The 19,201-nt window shown below is 38.0% G+C and overlaps 1 protein-coding gene across 1 annotated transcript; it reads left to right on the plus strand.

Moving 5' to 3' along the window:
* The first annotated feature begins 3,136 nt into the window (after positions 1-3,136).
* On the plus strand, positions 3,137-17,838 carry LOC100698727 (synaptotagmin-12). The gene is made up of 13 exons (XM_005449400.4): positions 3,137-3,410; positions 5,016-5,067; positions 5,379-5,566; positions 6,847-7,020; positions 7,398-7,508; positions 12,778-13,015; positions 13,125-13,198; positions 14,252-14,371; positions 15,212-15,397; positions 15,557-15,703; positions 15,936-16,055; positions 16,802-16,913; positions 17,008-17,838. Exons 1-13 carry the CDS (start codon positions 3,258-3,260, stop codon positions 17,313-17,315), a joined length of 1,983 nt encoding a protein of 660 aa, XP_005449457.1. The 5' UTR covers positions 3,137-3,257; the 3' UTR covers positions 17,316-17,838.
* Positions 17,839-19,201: the final 1,363 nt, after the last annotated feature.

The raw sequence follows: 19,201 nt of genomic DNA on the forward strand, positions 1-19,201 counted from the left end.
ACCTGATCCAGCCCTAACTATATGCTCTAGCAAAAAGGAAAGTTTGAAGCCTAATCTTAAAAGTAGAGATAGTGTCTGTCTCCCGAATCCAAACTGGAAGCTGGTTCCATAGAAGAGGGGCCTGAAAACTGAAGGCTCTGCCTCCCTCCCCTCCCAACTTCACATCAAACTAATGAAAAACTATTGGTAGTTCTGAGAGAAGACTAATTTACCTTCATTTTAGCTTCAGCGTTATTGTAAATAATTTATTATAATCTAGGCAGACATGTAAGTGTTTGGTATGTTGCACATTTTTCTCATTTTTGAATGTGCTTCAGCACCTTCAGTTTGAAATACAGTAATGGGTTATAAAATGTGAACTGGATAAGATCCTCTATAGTGAAATTGAATGTAATCCATTGTGTATGCTACTCGGAACGGCGAATGACAAAATCAGGGGGAAGTTTGCAAAGCAGCTCTACAGGCTGTTAACGTTCTGTGCAAGGAAGTGTGTCCTTTAGGATCACCAATACAGCCCCATTTAAGACTCAAGGGCAGCGGACGAAATTACTGGAATATGTGTCATTAGACCACCTAGCATGCAAGTTACATAATAAGGACAATGTGTTTGTATAGTGTACGCAGGTTTATATATTTCTGCTATCACGGGCCCTGGTCTACAATGTAAGCATGCCATTGCTACTTTACATATGAGTATTGCTAACTTTATCTCATAATCAGTGTCTGGACTTTCTTTGGCTTTTCTTGGGTTTCTATCACTGCACATGAGTAAGATACAGCCCTTTTCATTCAGAAGTAATTTGGCACTTGTTATGTTTTGTTTTTGTGTGGTTTTTGGTGGGTGTGTGTGGCTCAAGTACAAAAATGCTCTACAAGAGTTTTCATTTAGGTGTAGCAGTCTTGTCAATATCGGAAGAAAAGAGGGTATGAGAGTATGAAAAAAAAGCTATTGATAGTAAACTCTTGCAATATTACAGGTGAGTTTACCAGGAATTAATTTGACAGGTTTCACCAAAATATGACAAGCCAGAAAAAGAAGTGACAAAGTTCTTTGAAGCGATTACACAGAACCTGTGTGCCATAAATGAGTGAGTCTACTCCTCTTACACAGAGCAAAACTGAAGGCAAAGATCGGAAAGATAGCAGGGAAGATACAAAGCTTTTTTGATATGTGTGGATCAAAGAGGTAGTGACTGATTGCAATACATTTTCCTAAAACATTTACCCAGCATTAATTATTTTATGCTTTTACCTGCACTTCTGTGTATTATAACGATCAAAATAAAGCAGAGACTTGGGACAAACTGCTATTTCCTCCCCACTCCTGCGCCTCGATTTCCATTGTTTAATATGATCATTGTCTTTTGAGCTCAAAAAATATTAAATAAAACCCATAACTCTGTTTGTTTTTCCTCTGTGATCCCTGAACTTATGGATTATTAGCTTTCATTGAGAAATGCATCTTGCTGCTTAAGTAAAGATGACTCTGCTGCAAACACAGCTGTTTGGGGTTTTGTGCACAGTGAATTGTGGAAATGTTCAATCCAGAGCTTCAAAACAATGAAAAGTACAGAGACCTCCTTTTTATTAACTTCATTGTCTGCGGTGTTGATGCCTCTATTTTATTTTTCCAACTACTACCAGGCTCTGTTTGTGAGGTTATTCTTGGTCAAAGTCTCAGGTACTGTACACAGTGGCCACACTGGCATTTGTAGGAGAATATCAGCTTATTTGAGTGTTTGTGCTGTTAAGCTATATACATTCCTGTAACCATTATAGGGTAAAAAAAAAGCAGAAGAAAATGAAATACTCTGTGGAATGAGTCACTGTTAGCACTGTCAACCATTACAACAGCCAGGAATTAATTCAGGGAAGACATCACATTTATAGTTGACAGAGATTTACATACAGTGAGGGAAATAAATATTTGTTTCCCCTGCTGAATTTGGAAGTTTGCTCACTTACAAAGAAATAAATCATCTCATTTTAATAGAGAGAGACAAAATGTCAACCCAAAATCTCAAAGCTATTTGCATGTCAATACATGAAATAAATATTTGATCCCCTACAACCCAAACAGAATTCTAGCTCCCACAGATTAGTGATTGCAGTCAGTTAATCAATTACAGATACTCCTGATCTCAGTTTGTTATGTGTGTAAAGCACACCTGTCCACAGAATCAATTTCTTCCACCCTCTCCTACACCATGGGCAAGACCAAAGAGCTGTCATCAGAGGACACCAAGAACAAAATCATAGACCTGCGCAAAGCTGTCAGTCACCTGTGATCTGGAGTCCGTGCGAAAGATCTTGGCTCATGGATGAAAATGATCACGAGAAAGGTGGTGGATCACCCCAAAACTACATGGGAGAGCTTGTTAATGATCTGAGGGTGGTTGGGAGTACAATCACCAAGAATTCCATTGGTAACACACTACTAATCTACTAGGTTTTAATCAGAATGGTACCGTTGTTGGGTTAGTTCTTAGTTGCACTGCATCATATGATAATAATTAAAAGCTGCACTTCAGAAGTTAGCAACGGCTCATGGTCAAAGCACCATTCATTTTACCTGAATTACCAGGCAGTTTTGGTAGCCACCAGCAAGCTTCTGGCATAATTCTGGCTGAATATTTGAGCACTCTTCTTGGCACAACTGTTGCACTGCTTAGTAGTTTCCTGAGAAGAATACAGGTTTACAGTATAGTCCACAAATTTTCAAATGATTTGAGGTCATGGTCCAGAAAGCTCAATGTCAGCGAGCTTTATAAATTCCAAAACCGGTTTTGATTTGTGTTTGAGATAATTGTCCTGGCAGAACACCTAACTGTGTCCACGTTTCAGCTGTCTAGCTGCTGATTTGAGGTGATGTTGAAGAACTGGGGTAGAGTAGAAAATAGCCAGTCATTAAAAGTTTAAAAATGATTACAGTAACTTACAGGTTTAGAGAAATATCCAGTGTCCAAAAAACGTGGGCAGAGAAGAGAGTGGAGCCATGCGTGGCTTCTCGCATATTTAAGTTTTTAAAGCAATTCAAGTAACAGCAGCAATTATGAGACAACAGTGGGCTGCAATGAAGGACTAAAACCAGAAGGAGGCAGTAATGAAACTTAAAGGGATAGCAATTTAATGAAACTCCGTAGACGAAGAAGAAGAATCCCAAGCCCCAGTGGAGCAAGCTTTCCCCCTGCTGGGGGAGTCGCGTGACGCCTGCAGATTATCTAAGAGCTCGCGCACAGGGACATATACAGTCCATCATGAGTGCTGCTATGAATTTTAAAAAATGTGGCTCTGTGCTGATTACTGGAGCCAGCCGGGGCCTCGGGCTGCAGTTAGTGGACAGTCTGGCAAGTGGACAGTTTTCACCTGGAAAGATAATAGCCACGTGCAGAAACCCTGGTAACGCACAGGTAAACACCAACACGAAACTCGCTGTGTGCATTGATGGCTAGCAGTAATGGAACAAAGCTGATGGACCACTCCAAAGACAGCTATTTGGATAATACAAGTGTGTATGTTAACTCCCGAGAATAGTCAAACAGTGATTCTTCGTATTTCAGTCAATGTCGCTTTGGTCGCGTTTAAGTAATCCGTCGGCGCATGCGTATTTGACTCATCTGTGAAGACTAGTGAATATAACACGCTGAAACGGAATAATTTCCCCCCTTTAGTTAAAAAAATAGGAATGGAAAAATATCTTCCAAAAAAGTATGACTCGGTTAAAAAAACGCTAAATATGAACATTTCGCATAAGTTTTACAACTTATTCATAAAGTAAAAGAAGAGGTTAGGTATTTATTGAAAAAGATGTCATATTTTAGTAAATGTGTAAGAAAAAAGTGATGTACACTATATTGATCTTTTCTTTAAAAAACCCACAATTTTAATTAAAATATGTTCTTAACAAAAATATGTTAAATTTAAGATCATTTCAAACATTGTCATGTGTAGGATAAAGGCTAAATAAAGACTTGTTTCCGCCAGCGCTGATCCATGTTTAAAGTGTTTGAGTAAAAGCTCATCCCAGACCAAACTGGTCACGGCTGGTGGCTCCCTGTCCCTGGGCCCGTTTCTGCTGGAGGTGTCTTCCTGTTAAAAGTCTGCTTTTCCTTCCCACTGTTGCCAAGTGCACGCCCATAAGGTCTTCTGATTGTTGGGGTTTTGTTTATTTTATTGTAGGATCCTTACCACATTAATTAAATTCAATTTTATTTTTAGCTAAATTTTTGGAGTTTGTTAATCTAAATCTAACAAGTGGCAACAATCTCAGTATACATGGGTAACATAATCTGAAATTACTTTGGCCTGTATGTTATAGTGGAATCTGTATGTGAGAGAGAGCAAGTCTGTTGGGATCTCGCATTGTGTTACTTGTCGTTGTGCTTTTGTATCCTAATCCTATCAGCAGCTTTTGTGTCTTTATGCAGCATTAAAAATACAGCAACATTTCTTTTAGGTGACATGTTCAAACAACACTCCACTGACAAGGCAAACATGTTGACATTCAAGTAAGGAAAAAAGTACACTGGCCAGTTATTCTCCTCCTTTGAGCAAACACTGATGGTCACCAGAGGGCTGTACTATGAAGCAGGATTTATGATTTAGTCGTGTTGAGCCTGAATTTTAAATGTCAGAAAGGTGGTGGTTTAAAATTGATACTTTTTAACTTTTCTTGACAATATGCTCTGAGTGCGATATGGATTTTCTGAGGAAGAAATGCATTTTGCATAAACAACCTGTGTATTTGTCACATTGCTGTAAGTGCCGCTAATAATAGAAAATTGGCTTTTTTGCATCAGAAAATATGCACAGTGTCTGAATCAGAAAGCCTTTGTTACCAGAGAAAGTTGGAAACCAATTTTCATCATAGCCGGTAAGGTTTTCTTGAGCCAGTTAACACAAACAGACCCTGGCTATCTGAGCTTGGTTTGTAGTACACCCCTCAGTTAACATAGAAATAAACAGGATCAAGACATCCCCCCTCACCGCTATCCGACTGTGATTTTGACCTACAGAAACTTCAGGAACTGGCAGAGAAGCATCCCAACATCCACATAATCACTTTGGGTAAGACTGAGAAGAACATTGTTTTCTGTGTATAGACAGAAAAATTTATGAAAACTTAAAACACAAAATCACACTCTTTACGACAGGCCATCGGCCACTTTGTTAGATACACCCATTCAAATGCTTGTTATTGTAAATATCTAATCAGCCAATCACATGGCTTAATGCAATTCATAGTATTTAAGATCTGAGCCACATTTCATGATCACCTTGTCCTTTTATGATTCTTTAGCCCCCAAAAATCTTGTTGCTGAGAGCGTTGCATGATTTTCTTTATGTTCAGCTTTGATTAGTTTATGTCTCTTTACTAGATGTAGTGAACCAGGAGAGCATAGAGAAGTCTGTAGAAGAGGTGAGCAAGCTGGTGCAAGAAGAAGGTCTGAACTGCCTGATCAACAATGCGGGCATCAAAGTGGTGGCCGACTTTCATTCTGTTACCGCCGAGATGATGATAGAAAACTTCCACACCAACACTGTGGCTCCTCTAATGATCACTAAGGTAATTTTTATTTATATATTGTGTGCCTCTTGCCACATTCTGTGCTGTGAATCAGCTCCTTAGTAGCTCTGAAAAAGTTTTGTTTGGAACCTCTTACATCACCAGACAGTGAAATAACCAAAAGAAAAGAGCCCAGCGTTCTGTTTTCCTCAGTCGCCGCGAGCAGGACCCATGAGTGTTTCATTTCCTCAGTGCTGGAAGCCAACATAAAGACATGACCTTGATGGACAGAAGTAACAAAACCCTGTTGCCTGGGGCAGACCGAATGCCATAAATATTAATTAAAAGTCAATTATTTTGTTGGCCGCTGATTTTAGGGTGGACTACAGAGTAACCCTCCTGTGCTGGTAAAACTCAGGCACTGATCAGAAGCGCGGCAGCATGGCAGATTGTTCCTGACACACAGTTTGCTTCTGTTAAAGAACACTTTCTGCAACTGCAAGGCCAAATTGCTGCCCGGAGGTCTTCTATAATCGTCGTCTGTAAAGTTGTAAATGTGGTTTGAAATCAACACTACATCACATACTTTAGAGCAGACGCCTGCTTCTCAGCCCTCTCTGCAGGCTTTGGGAGATAATTACACTTCAGATTGTAACAGAACTGAAAATGTCATCTTAGGTCTTTGTTTGTTTTTTGTTTCTCCCAGAGAGTTTTAACGACTGAATGACTAAATGATTAATCAGTAATTTGAGGAAAAACTTGTTTTAACCTATAAAAACCTAAAAGGGTGTAGCTGTCATTTGTCTTAAAAATGCTTGTTTTTAAATAGAGTTGCGTTGTGGAGAATCAAGCAGTTTGAAGCTGTCTGGCTGTATTATTAGTTTTTTTTGTTGATCTCTGCTTCAACTTGTTGATTTTTGTTTTTCTTTTTTGTTTTGAATATTTGTTTTGATTTTATTTATTTTTTTAAAAAGCAAAAAATAATAATTAAATAAAAGTAGAATATTTCAGTAGCATCAGTAAAGTTTGAGAAATTTGAACAAGTGTATGAGGAGAATTGTGGCTTTTTGGCTGCTACATGGAAATGCTGCCACCAGAGGGCAGCACTAGCATCATCTCTAAACACATACAGTGTAAAATGTGTCAGTTTGACAAATTCATATTTAAAATGTTAAAAGTATAATAATCAGCATGCTACACAGCATATGTAAATATAAATATTAAACTACTAAAACAAAAACTATAAATTTTATAGTTTTTTAATAATTTTAAACCAGTCATAAACTGTGACTTTATTGGTGCTTCCAGCTATAATGTGTGTGTCTTCTTTTTTCTGCCAGGCTTATCTGCCTCTTCTAAAGAAAGCTGCGTCCCGAGGAGGGGCAGGAGGCTCAGCTACAATGGGAATCCAGAGGGCAGCGGTTATTAACGTGACCTCACTCCTGGGCTCTGTGGAGCTCGCCTGGGGTGAGAGAGCCAACAACTTCAAATGGTACCCCTACAGGACATCCAAGGTATTGTTACTGTGATTTAAAGAATAATTACAGTTTATTTAAGCTGTGAGTATTTCGCATTAATATTGCTGTTATAGGTGTGTGGGCCATGTTCACTTTGCACTTTCAACCACTGTTAGAGAATTGAGGAAAATGTGGAGTTGCACGAAACATTCAGAACAGTAATTATTGGCTATTAGCAGCTAGCAGGAGCTCCCAGCAGCTTCCAGGTTAAAGGAAAGAAGAGTTATTAGATAATACTGCATAATAAAAAGTAACGGACTGCTAATCAGTTAACTTGGGTTAACTGTACTGTAATATGAGTATGAAAAGAGGGGTCAAGGGGAAATTCATTTTCTTTGTGTTTCATGGTAACCTGTTTGTGCTTGTCATTTTAGAGTGCCCTAAACATGGTTAGTCGCTGCATGGCTGTAGACCTAGAGCCAGATGGGATTCTCTGTATGGCTATACACCCCGGCTGGGTACGCACTGACATGGGGGGGTCAGAGGTAAGGGCCTACTTTAAATGACATAATCGATAAGGAAGGCTGTACCTTCCTTATCGAAGTAGTTAAAAGGACTCAAATATAAGCTGCTGCTTGTAACTATATAAAGTCCAGATCCAAAATAACAAAAGCCTATTGGTTTTAACAAACAAAAAAAACCCCAAAGAGTCTAAAATACAAAATACAAAGCGCACAAAAATAAAAGCAACAGTTGCCAGCGTGTCCCGGGGCAGATCCAGGACACGCTGGAGAGATTATATCTCTCGGCTGGCCTGGGAAGGCCATGGTGTTCCCCCAGACAAGCTGGAGGAGGTGGCTGGGAAGAGGGAGGTCTGGGCTTTTCTGCATGGGCTGCTGCCCCCGCAACCCGGCCTCGGATAAGTGGAAGAAGATGGATAGATGGATGGTTAAAACACATTATGATGCAACAAAGGACACAGGCAAACTGGGGCTAAAAATAAACATGAAGTAATGAGGAGAGCAGAAACGTAAGAGAAGCTAAACACAGCTGAGCACAGTCAAAGTAAATGAGGAGGTTAAACTACAAACAATACACAAAGAGTGTGATTAGCGAAGTAAAATGGAAAATCAAAGAAAAAATAAATCTGAGTGAACTTAACTCAGGACAATAAGATAGACGGAGACACTGAGGGATCAAACAAACTCTAATACAAATAGAAACTCAAACTGTGAGCTGAAGACTGAGTAAAAGACGTGAAACCTGAAAATATAGATGATTGCCAAAGAGACCCAAAGAGAGACCTAACATAATAATAAACAAGAATGAATTTGAATAACACTCCAAAACACACAAATACCCTGAGAACAGACCTGGGATCATGACAGAAGCGTGTGTTTCACATGCTTTTGTGTTCTCTCCATCTCTTTCCAGGCTCCACTGAGTCCCGAGGATAGTATTTCTTCCATGTTGTCTGTGATTGGAGGGCTAACTGAAAAGGACCATGGCTCATTTCTGAACTTTACAGGAGAGCAGATACCTTGGTGAACTTGATGTCCATCAGTTATGAGTAGGATGACTGAGAATTCTTAACTCATCCTAATGGTTATTGCTTTTACACTAACTATGCAAGAATGAATGTAACTATGGCTTTTATTGTGCTGCATTCCACTTTATAGGAGCGTATCTACTAGAGATGGACCGATCCGATATTACGTATCGGTATCGTGCCATCTCTAGTATCTACTAGAGCTTTTTCCAAACCATTTTGCTCTGTCCCCTTCAAAAAGTGCACTGAGCCCTGCGGTCAGGGAAGCGCATGTTGTGTTGCTAAGAGAAAATCACAGACTAGAGTTTACAAATGTTAGCACAAACTCCATGAACTTTTCATCGCTTAGGGTGGGCCTGCTGTGTATTTTTTGGGGCAAAAAATAAAAAACTTTATCTGCTACTTGTCTAGCTAGCTCACTAGCTTATGACCCACTTTTTAGCCTTACTTTATTAGACTTTTGGATTGTCTTGCCGTGAAATAACACCAGCCGTGGTGCAAATGGGTTCTCGGTCCATCAGTGTCTCCACAATGATTACATGTACAACAGATATCCAATAAAATATCCTACATAGGGGCTAGGTTAGCAGCAGTTTGCAGATTTGCCCTTAAACCATGGTATGACGATTAACGGCCGTATGATATTTGCATTTAATTTGCCCATAGTCATCTTGGTTGCTTGGAGAACAGTTACATCAAGCTAGTGCACTTCTCCTGTTTGCATTCCTTAAAAAAAAAGAAGTAGGGTTTATTATTTATTTATTTTTATTGAAAGGTTCTGCTGCTTTTCCCCTTATTTTGTTTGCTCCAATGGGAAACTGTAAAGATGGAAGTCTTTTTACACATATTTGCTTTAAAAATTGTTTCAATTTTCAGTTCTAATAAATAATTTATTCAAACAAAACTATCTTTTGGTTTATTCCTTAAAGAGTTATTGTAAATAATATTTATAAACTATGAAATGAGGTATGTTCATTTCTTCAGTTTTTTTTGTATAATTTTCTAAGCACATAAAGTAAATGACACCACAAAAGCAGGCAGGCAAATGCACAAGACACTTATTCTGTAGACTTACAGAATAAGAGTTCCTAAGACTAGGACAGAAGCGATAACATTCATCAATACCATTAAGAATACTAAGTTTATATATGGGTGCCACTGTTTAAGTAGTGGAAATGGATGTAAAGCTTAGTTTTAATATAGTTCATTAAGTGTTTTAGGTTGTCTCAAATGTATCTACTTTCTTGAGTTTAAGATGATGCATTACTTCCCTCAGTCAGTGAGCCCAGCTCAGTGAGCGAATCCAGTTCAGGAGACTCTTTGTTCCTAGGAGATACTTGTTGTTCTACAATGGCAAATATGGCTACAAGTGATTGGTTATTTAGTTGAATAATCATTTTAAAAATGTGTGACAGTGTTTTTAAGATTCAACTCCAATACATACAAAAATTAGGACACTGGCAGAAAGACTGTCAAAGAAGCTGGGACCCAGTCTCGGTCTGTTGCATGTTGAGTCTGTGCTTGTAGACATTTTAGTGGATTTAGCTTTGCAAAACAAAGGTGTAACAATTCAAGTCCACAATGCCGTTAGTTATTGTACCTAGAAATTCTCATACCATTGCAACCCTAATAGGGAGCTAAAAACATGAACAGCTACAAAGAATGTGGGAAAAGGTTGTAAAGTACATAGGGATGGGTATTGATAAGATTTTCACGATTCCGATTCCATTTTCGATTCTTTATCGATTCTTATTTTTTAAAAAAGAGAACGCTAAGGTCGATTAGCTTAGAACTTTGTTTTATATCTTCTCTTTGAACAAGATAGAAATTTAGGAGTAACATGGCCTTACAAACCCAACAGTGAGATCTTAAGCGATCCAGTTTTCGGCTCTTCAATGGGGTGTCACAGGGTCCCCAGGAAAAAAAATTGTAAATGTAAAATAAAATAAATATTCTTAACATAACATAAATTATTTTGTAGCAATTACACAAGAATATCCAGTAATGTCCCTGCCTACAATTAAACACATTCACTTACCGAAAATCGGGGGCATCTGCTGTGGCAAATGGGTGCAAGCCTTTGACCACAAACTTAGTCGCTGCTCGGTGACATTCGTCTATCCTGGACTAAAAGGAGACGCTACCGGTAGACTGCAGCAAGAACTGCCAGCCAGACTCTGTCTGACTCTGTCATCATGGTCACCTAAATGCAGCCCACAGTAATGGCAGGTTTTGTAATAAGGCAGATCGCGCTAACATAATATGCACTGTTAGCTGATTATTTACCTGCCGCATTAAGTGTTACTTGATAGGCCAATTTTTACATACATTTCCTTTTCCCCTTTGCAGGCCTTGCTGTCAGCAGGCAGTCCTGCAACATAGTAGGTGACCATTCTGCGAGACAATGTCAAGGGAAGTGTTTTAAGACAAACAGGTCATGATCCTGCCTAACCTTTAAGCTGTTGAAAGTACGTTACCACTGTCATTTTATAACACCTGTATCTGCAGCCAGCTTGGCCACAGAGATGATAAAGCAGAGCTGAAACTGAACATGCAACTTAGAAAATGTTTATTTTCCAAGTTTCAATTGTATTTTCCAAGTTTCAGTAATTCAGTTGTGAATTATCTAACTCAGTAAACAGGCCTGCAGAGGAATCCTTATGAAGAAGACAGGTTGGGATCAGGTCACACTGAGCTAAGCTCTCTGAAATGTAATTCGTATCTAATCAAACCAGTCTGCCCAGAATGGTGTGTTGCTAGTCATGTGCTAGGTGAAAGAGAGAGAGAGAGGGAGGGAGGGTGTGTGTGTGTGTGTGTGTGTGTGTGTGTGTGTGTGTAGAGTGACCAAAGTAGGAGCAACAGTTACATGATAAGGTACTAGTTTGAATTTCTCTTTGGAGACAAGTTCTTTTGTTTCTGTGGACATGTAAGCACTCACACAATGGATTTATAGCACAGGAAAAGAAAAGAAGAAAAAGGAGACCTCAGTTTTTAACTTATCACAGGTAAATATTTAACTGTCCTTAAAGTAATTTTAGCCACGATTCAAGCAGCAACAGACGGTCTGTACAGTAGTGAAGTGTACATCTGTTTTTACCTTTTACATTTCCTTTTAAATTCTCTGACCTAGCAACACATTGTATAATTGCCTTAGATTTTTCGTTGTCTTAATAGAAACATTAGGTACTACTTTTTCCGTCGTGTTTTGCATAGAGCAGGTCCGGTTTGACTAAACCATCTCTGATAGGAGTTAAGTATGTTTTAGAAAAGAGATACAGCTGTACTGTTTTTTCTTCACTAGAGGAAACGCTCAGATAATAGCAGGGCGTTTGGACATTTGGTAGGTATTTAGTGTGCACATGTCTAGAATTCTTGGTAAAGGTACAGGTGTAAAACTTTGTTAATGCCACTAACTGTATATGACAGCTTTAGAAGAAAAATAAGATTTTTCTTTTTATTGTTTTTCTTTTTGCAAATTGAAGAAGGTTGTAGAAAACTGATCATCAGGCTCTGCTTTACCACATTCAACATGAAGGAAAACAAAAGTTAAGCTGATATATGTCTAGACTCATTTGGGCTTTATTACACAAAGAACTTTATATATTATGCACATAGAATCCAAATTTTAGTGGCTCAAAACTGGACTGTGGATTCAATTAGTTAGGCCAAATTATAACAACAGTCGCCACCAACAAGAGCATTGTTTTTTCCTGTAATGCTTGTTTGATTTACTCTTTGAGGACAACCCAGTTAATGGGGGGGGAGGGGTTGTTGTTGTTATTTTTACTTTTACTAGAAAGTTTTCAGTGACAAAGACCAATGACTACTACAGCTTAGATTTAAATTTTTTGCCAGTGATCTGTCACTGAGTGTCCTTGCTATACTAACAATGTGTTGATCCGTATTATTAGCCATTAGTCTAAAAATAGGAGAATACAATTTTTAAAAATCCAGTTCCCAAGTGTTGTCATACACATGCAGTCTGAAACTGTAATACATTGAGCAAGATTAATACATTCTTCCTTACATGACTAACTAGATGATCATTTCAAAACCAGTGCTGAATATTTTTGTAAATTTCACTGAAGGTACTTAGTATTGGTTACATCAGAAACCTTGTATTGTTAGCATATACAGTGCATAACAACAATTAACAATAGAAAAAATCTATACAATTTAAAAAAAAACTTTCTCCCATCTGGGAATGCAAGTAAATAACTTAAAATAACTTTAATCCACACATGCTCTGTGCTCCTGTATTGCAGAGGTATGTGCAGGGCACATGGCGGCAGAAAGCCATGGTGACTCTTATAGACTACCCAGCTCCTATGGAGCTGTTTTCAAAAGCTGGAGAGCTGAGAATGCCATTTTCTGATGTGGTCAAATACGGCATTCTGGGCATCTCCATCACTCTCCTACTGCTGGCTCTGGGCATCTTAGCCTGGCAGATCTACAGATTCTGCACAGAGAAATACACCCATACATACACCCAGCAAGATGCAGGTGAGTAGGAATTGCATTACAATTAGACACAGTGCAGTGCATATTGACAAGCCAGAGTGACTGTGAGACAAATTATTAAGTGCATGGTTGTGTCTGTTTTCTGCAATAGGGCATAATGATTTGCTGTATTCAGACGAAGGGCCAACGACAACAGGAAACTACTCAGGAGCTCCAAGTACCAAAGTAAGAGGAAACTTTATCACAATTGAGCACTAATGTGCACATGGTCTTGACCAGAGTGTATAAACCAGGTTAAGTGAAAATCCAACTTCAAGGAATCTGCTGTCTTTCAGTTGATACTTGGGGTTTGTGCATCTGAACAAGGGGAATCTCTGAAATGTAATATGTTGCTGCTAATTTCTTTCTGACACAGTTATTGAGTTACATGTTAAGATTCTGGAACAGGATTTGGGAGAAATGCAGGAAATATTTTACGTAGGACTGCTTGAAAAAAAATGAAGGGAATATTTCTGAAAATTGTAGATTCATGGTGTGATCAGGTAATGCCAATTTACTTGAACGTGAGAATTTTCAGTAGGAAATTAGGAAAACAGGATGATATAAATACCACACCATTAGGAGTTTTAATATATTTTGTACCACGGAAGTAAGCATTTAGCATGTATTTCTACTAAGGACTGTTTTAGAGGAGAGAGAAGGCAGATAAGTAAACCACAGGCTGGGTGGGGTGTTTGTGTTGATGTGTTTGAGAAGTCGGGCAGTTTATTTGGATAGTCTGCTGTTTGCGTCGTACCACATGACTGACCTGTGTCAGGAAAAGTTCAGCTGAGTATAAAAACTTCCTTGTAGAGTTTTAGAACAAGGGCAAATGTTGGCTAAATTAAGACTGATGAAAATCGAGGACCACAGATGTACCACAGACCTGAATGTAGGCAGCAGTTTAATGTAATATCACAAGCTGAAGCTACTACTTCTAAATCACCTTGAGCACCTTTGTGATAGAGCAGGCAACAACAACTATGATGCAAGTGAAGGACTCTAGTCTAAGGACAGTTATAAGGTAATACCCTTTGAATGTTATGTACATGAAACCAGATCCATCATGACAGTGTGTACATGTGGAATATCTAAGTATTTCCTCAATAGATAGATGTGAGTCTGTAAAGAGTAGAGGCTTAAAAATTAATTGGGCTCTGTGTTATAAAGGCTTATACAACCAGCCTGCTTTCTTTCTTAATTCCTGGGTAAATAGTGTGCATGTGTGTGTGCCTGCAGCTGGAGGATGTCAGCACAGAGGCCCACAGACTGAGTCGCTGCCTGTCCCAGCCCTCGTTTCCCTCCTTAGCATCCACCGAGGAAGCTGGAGACAAAGAAGAGCAGGCGACTATTCAAAAGGTAAAACTGGTATTTTATCCAGTTTATATATTTTATTTTGGACAGACAGAAACCCGAGGTCCAGTGAAATTATTAATGTGAGATGAAACAGAAAGTATATTCATTCTTTTAGTGCGGTGTTGCTTTAAAGATCCATAATTTAAAGATTCATAAAACAACACCAGCAACATCCAGGAATGACCACCAATTATGCACAGCTGTTTTAAATATGTTTTGAATTTATCACTTTTTTTTATTTAAAGTCTACTAAATAAAGCTGTCAGATTAATTAAGTGGTGTAAAATTGAGATTTTCCCATCATTAGTAGAGATGCCAACGTTTAGGTAAACGTTACAAGCTTCTGTCTCTTACTAGTAAGCCATAAACATAACCACATGGTGGCGCCAAGAGTGAGTTTATAGAGAGACACGTTAAAAAATGCAGTGTAAATATGCTGCACAAAAACATACAGATATCCTTGAACTTGTGCATGAATTACACTTAAGCTCACAGATACATGTGTACACTAATTTCTCTGGCTGTACAAACACCTCACAACAGTCATTAGGATTCATCTTCTGTCAACCAAAGATGTCTGAGCTAAATGTCCTGTAAATCCTTCTGGCATCCGTTTAGATATTCAGGGTGAATCAGGGTGACTAAAAGATAAGCAGGCTGATTTTAGTATTCCATTCTTTTCCTAATGGCAAGTATTTGAGTATGTAACAGAAATTTAAACATAATTTTTTTTTAAATCTTCCCTCAATCCTCACAAAATAAGATTAACAGTAAATCACTGATGACACAGTTTCAGGCATAATCAAGCCTTTGTGTCTTTCTTAACATATCCTCTCGTACCAGGTGGAGGGATCGATACGGTTCTCCGTCTATTATGACCAGATGCAGTCACGTCTGGTGGTCACCGTGTTGCAGGTGGAGGGCCTTTTGGAGCACAGTGAGAGCCGAACCCTCCAACCATTTGTTAAAATACTGCTGATGTGGGCTGGATCAGAGGCTGTAGAAGTCGAGGGCTTTAAAGATGAAGAGGTAAGCTTTTCTTGTTAATTTCTTCCATGAACTTCTTTTCTTCTTTTTCTTGATACATATTTAAAAAATATAATCCACGCTGTCTTTGAGTTTTCATTCAGCGCAGCATCTCTGTACTAAAGACAAAGGTGTCATAGATTACTGCTGTGATCCTCTTAGGGTGAAGGCTTGTTGCCTGTTCTGAGGACAGTGCTGCAGGAGTGGCGTACTCGCATTGTGAAAGGCAGCTGTAACCCTTTATTTGGAGACCAGTTCAGCTGTGTTTTACAAGAGGATAAGCTTCATCACATCAACCTAAGGATGGAGGTTCTGCACTACACAAACATATCTCTCATTCTTAAAACATATTTGTTCAGGACTCAAACGGTATTGCTTGTACTATACTTTCAAGGGCCAAAGAATTTAAAACCATAAGCACTACAGCTATGTTATAGTACTTTAGTCTCTTTTCACCTGTAGAGAGAAAAAAGTATGAATGATAAAAGTATTTTATCTGAGGTGGTGTAAATCATTTATCAGGTGTCTGTATGCATCTCAGGTGAGGGACTTTGATAAATTCTCCAGAAACACAGTGTTAGGAGATGTGAGGGTTCCTTTAGGACAGCTCAACATCTCCTACCCTCTGGAACTACAAGAGGATCTGAAGATACCCCAGAAGGTACTGCAGGGGGCGCTCACACACACACCACACAGCATGCACACAGGACTGGTTTTCAGTAGCATCTCAAGTAGTTGATGTTATATAAAGGTGAAATACAGAGTATGTTAATATGATTACAAAACTATAAAAGAACTATATTTAGGCATAATAATAAAAATGAAAGCTAATAATCTTAGTGTAAAAGGAAATAATTAAACAGACATTTACAGACGTAATAGATGATAGTAAAAATATAATAAAGGACATTGTTATAACTATGTAATCCTTCTTCATAGTCCATACAAAAATTGTTCCATTTTCAGAAAAGCAATAATTTTTGTTATTGTTTATAGTACCTATGCCTAATATTTTGTCCACAACATTAATGAACCACGAGTGAGGCGAAATATTTAGAATTGTACAGGTGAACCCAAAAGTGCACTTGTGTAGCTTGAATTTTATTTTCCACAGAAAATTTTGTTTAACTTTTACAACTTTTTTAATTGCTCAAAGAAAAGAAAAATATATTTGTAACACTAGTGCAACTAAAACCACAGCATGACCTTTGCCTCCTGAACTTAATTTAAACAAAAGAAAAAAATGTTATACTTTTGAATTATGACTGTGGCAATTTAATACATTTTGTGCTTATGTGGTGATTTTTAGCCCTGCTGAATGCTGTCGTTTATGTTTGTGCCTGCAACTATATCACTTTTTTTTAAAACTGTGCATAAATGTACATTATACTTATGTGTTCTCCAAAGGATCTTGTTGGAGAGGTGCTTTTGTCACTGAAATTTCTTCCCACGTCTCAGAGGCTGGAGGTTGGCCTGCTAAAGGTCAAAACTGTCCTTTCTGAGATATCCCCAAATGCAGGTAAATTAAAAAAAGACACCTTCACACAAAAAAGACACCAGCTCTGATGCACATATGGTTATACATTCATGTAATCTGTGTATGTGTTGCACAGCTCTGTATGCGAGGATCAGCGTCCAGTGCAATCAGTGCAAGCTGAAGTACCAGAAAAGCTCTACAGTGGCTCGGTGCCTGGTGACCGTTTTCAATGAGGTCCTCTTGTTCTCCTTGCCAGAGGTTCATCTGGAGCGGTGTAAAATTTTGGTCTCTATATATGAAACTCGCCCAACAAGCAAATCAGCCAAACAACTGATCGGACAGCTGAGTGTGGGGAAGGAGAAGAGTTCAGAAGACGAGCACTGGACTTTGATGATGCGCTCAGTCCGCCAGCCAGTAGCAAAGTGGCATGGCCTACTGATCTGAATCACAGCAGAACCAACGCTATCATCATGAATGGCTGTATTTGTTTGTTTTTGCCTGAAAGCATGTGTATCAGACTGTTCAGGTATCTGCACTTGCTGAGGTAAAGACCAGACATGGTTGTCTTCCTGATCTCACAGTGACAGAAAACTTTTATTACTCTCAGTACTTACTGCTACTCAGCGGTAAACATGTGATGCTCTTCTTACAGTTACAGTTTGTAACAATGCTTAACTTTCTCAATGCCACACTAACATTACTCTCCTTACTCAGTTTATGAGAGGCATTATCTGCGAACTGTTGGTTTAAATGTTTATTTTGGTTACTAAAGCAGAAACTGTACTTGTTGCTATCCACATGTAATTAGCATGTACCTAAATCAGTACGAGAGGACTCGAAAAATAATGAATGCCACAGTTAGGATGATTAGTTGCTTTTTATTTTTTATACAATGTGTATCTTTTAATCCACAATTTATTCTATGAAATGTAATATATGAGACATTAAATTCACAAGATAGAATGCAGTTGTTTAAAACTTCCTATGAATCCTTAATAAATTCCATATTTTGCTATAGGCACAATAATGTTATTGGAATATTATGCCATGAGTAACGTGATATCATTTTTAGCAGAATGGCAATGCTGTGATAAAAGAGTGTTCTGCATATCACACTTTTTGTATTAAGGTTTCAGCACAACTGAATAATTTAAATAATAAGTGCTTAAAAGCACTAAAATTACCTGTTGACTTTTTCTCCTGATAATCAACATGTCCTCACCCTGCTCTGTGGCTAGAGTGCGCCATCTTGTGCACATGTGTGATAAATTGAACACAAGCGGGCGACTGTCAGAGTCAGGATAGGTTTTTTCTTTTTAAGGTAAGACTAAACACAACAAAGACTTATAAGTCATTTTGACCTTGTAAAATCTATTTCTTTGAGTATATATATATATACATATATAGAGAGATATATATAGATATATATATATATATAAAGAAGACAAAGTGTGTGAAACACTAATTAAATTTACAGTTAAATTTTAAGGGTGAAATAAAAACATACATTAATGAAAAGTTTACAACATAGCAAAATAAAGTGAGTGGACGGAAAAAAATTAAAGTAATTGCCACAAATTTTAAAAAGAATTAAACAGTATAGAATATGTACCTTTGAAATAAGGTGATTAAGTGGAAGTGATTGTACAAAGCCACACATGGAATATCAGCACCATCATAATTTCTTTGAATTTTCCAGTTGACTAATCCCAATAATTGAAGTTACCAAAAATGAAAAAACAAAAACCTTTGAATACATGTTTTAAAAGACTATGCTTCTTTTTTAGGCTGTCAGGCAGGATGCTTTAACAGCCAATCTATTAATGAGAAAAGAAAAAGAAGACAGATATGAGCTGAGCATGATTGGACAAAGGCTCAGGAAACCAGGGAGAATATACACACAGCAAAAAAACAAAAACCATGGTCAGGTGAGTAATTTACTGTTACAGTGTGGTATTGCTTTTATTTTAGCTATGCCAGTCTCATTCAGCTAGCATGTGCTTCAAGAACAGCAATGATTAGTTTTGAATCCTCATTAAGATTATTAAGCAAAAAGCCAGCCTCTCTTTAAAATGTGATCCAATGAGTAAAACAGACTCTTCGTTAAACGTTCTTCTCAAACTCAGTATGTCACTTTTTTTCACTGCACACATTCTGTAGCTGAATTTGAAACTGATTATGTGGTGTATGTTTTTCAAGCTAGAGCACTGGATTACAAAGAAAGCTTAAAATACACCAGAATGCATTTTGAATGAAGTTATTAATGTTACCTATTTATTTATGTTCACGTTGATTCTTTTAAGTGCAGATTGTTTTTTCCCTCCCAAACC

This window comes from Oreochromis niloticus, linkage group LG7 (genome assembly GCF_001858045.2).
Source record: "Oreochromis niloticus isolate F11D_XX linkage group LG7, O_niloticus_UMD_NMBU, whole genome shotgun sequence".
In the NCBI taxonomy this organism is placed as follows: Eukaryota; Metazoa; Chordata; class Actinopteri; order Cichliformes; family Cichlidae; genus Oreochromis; species Oreochromis niloticus.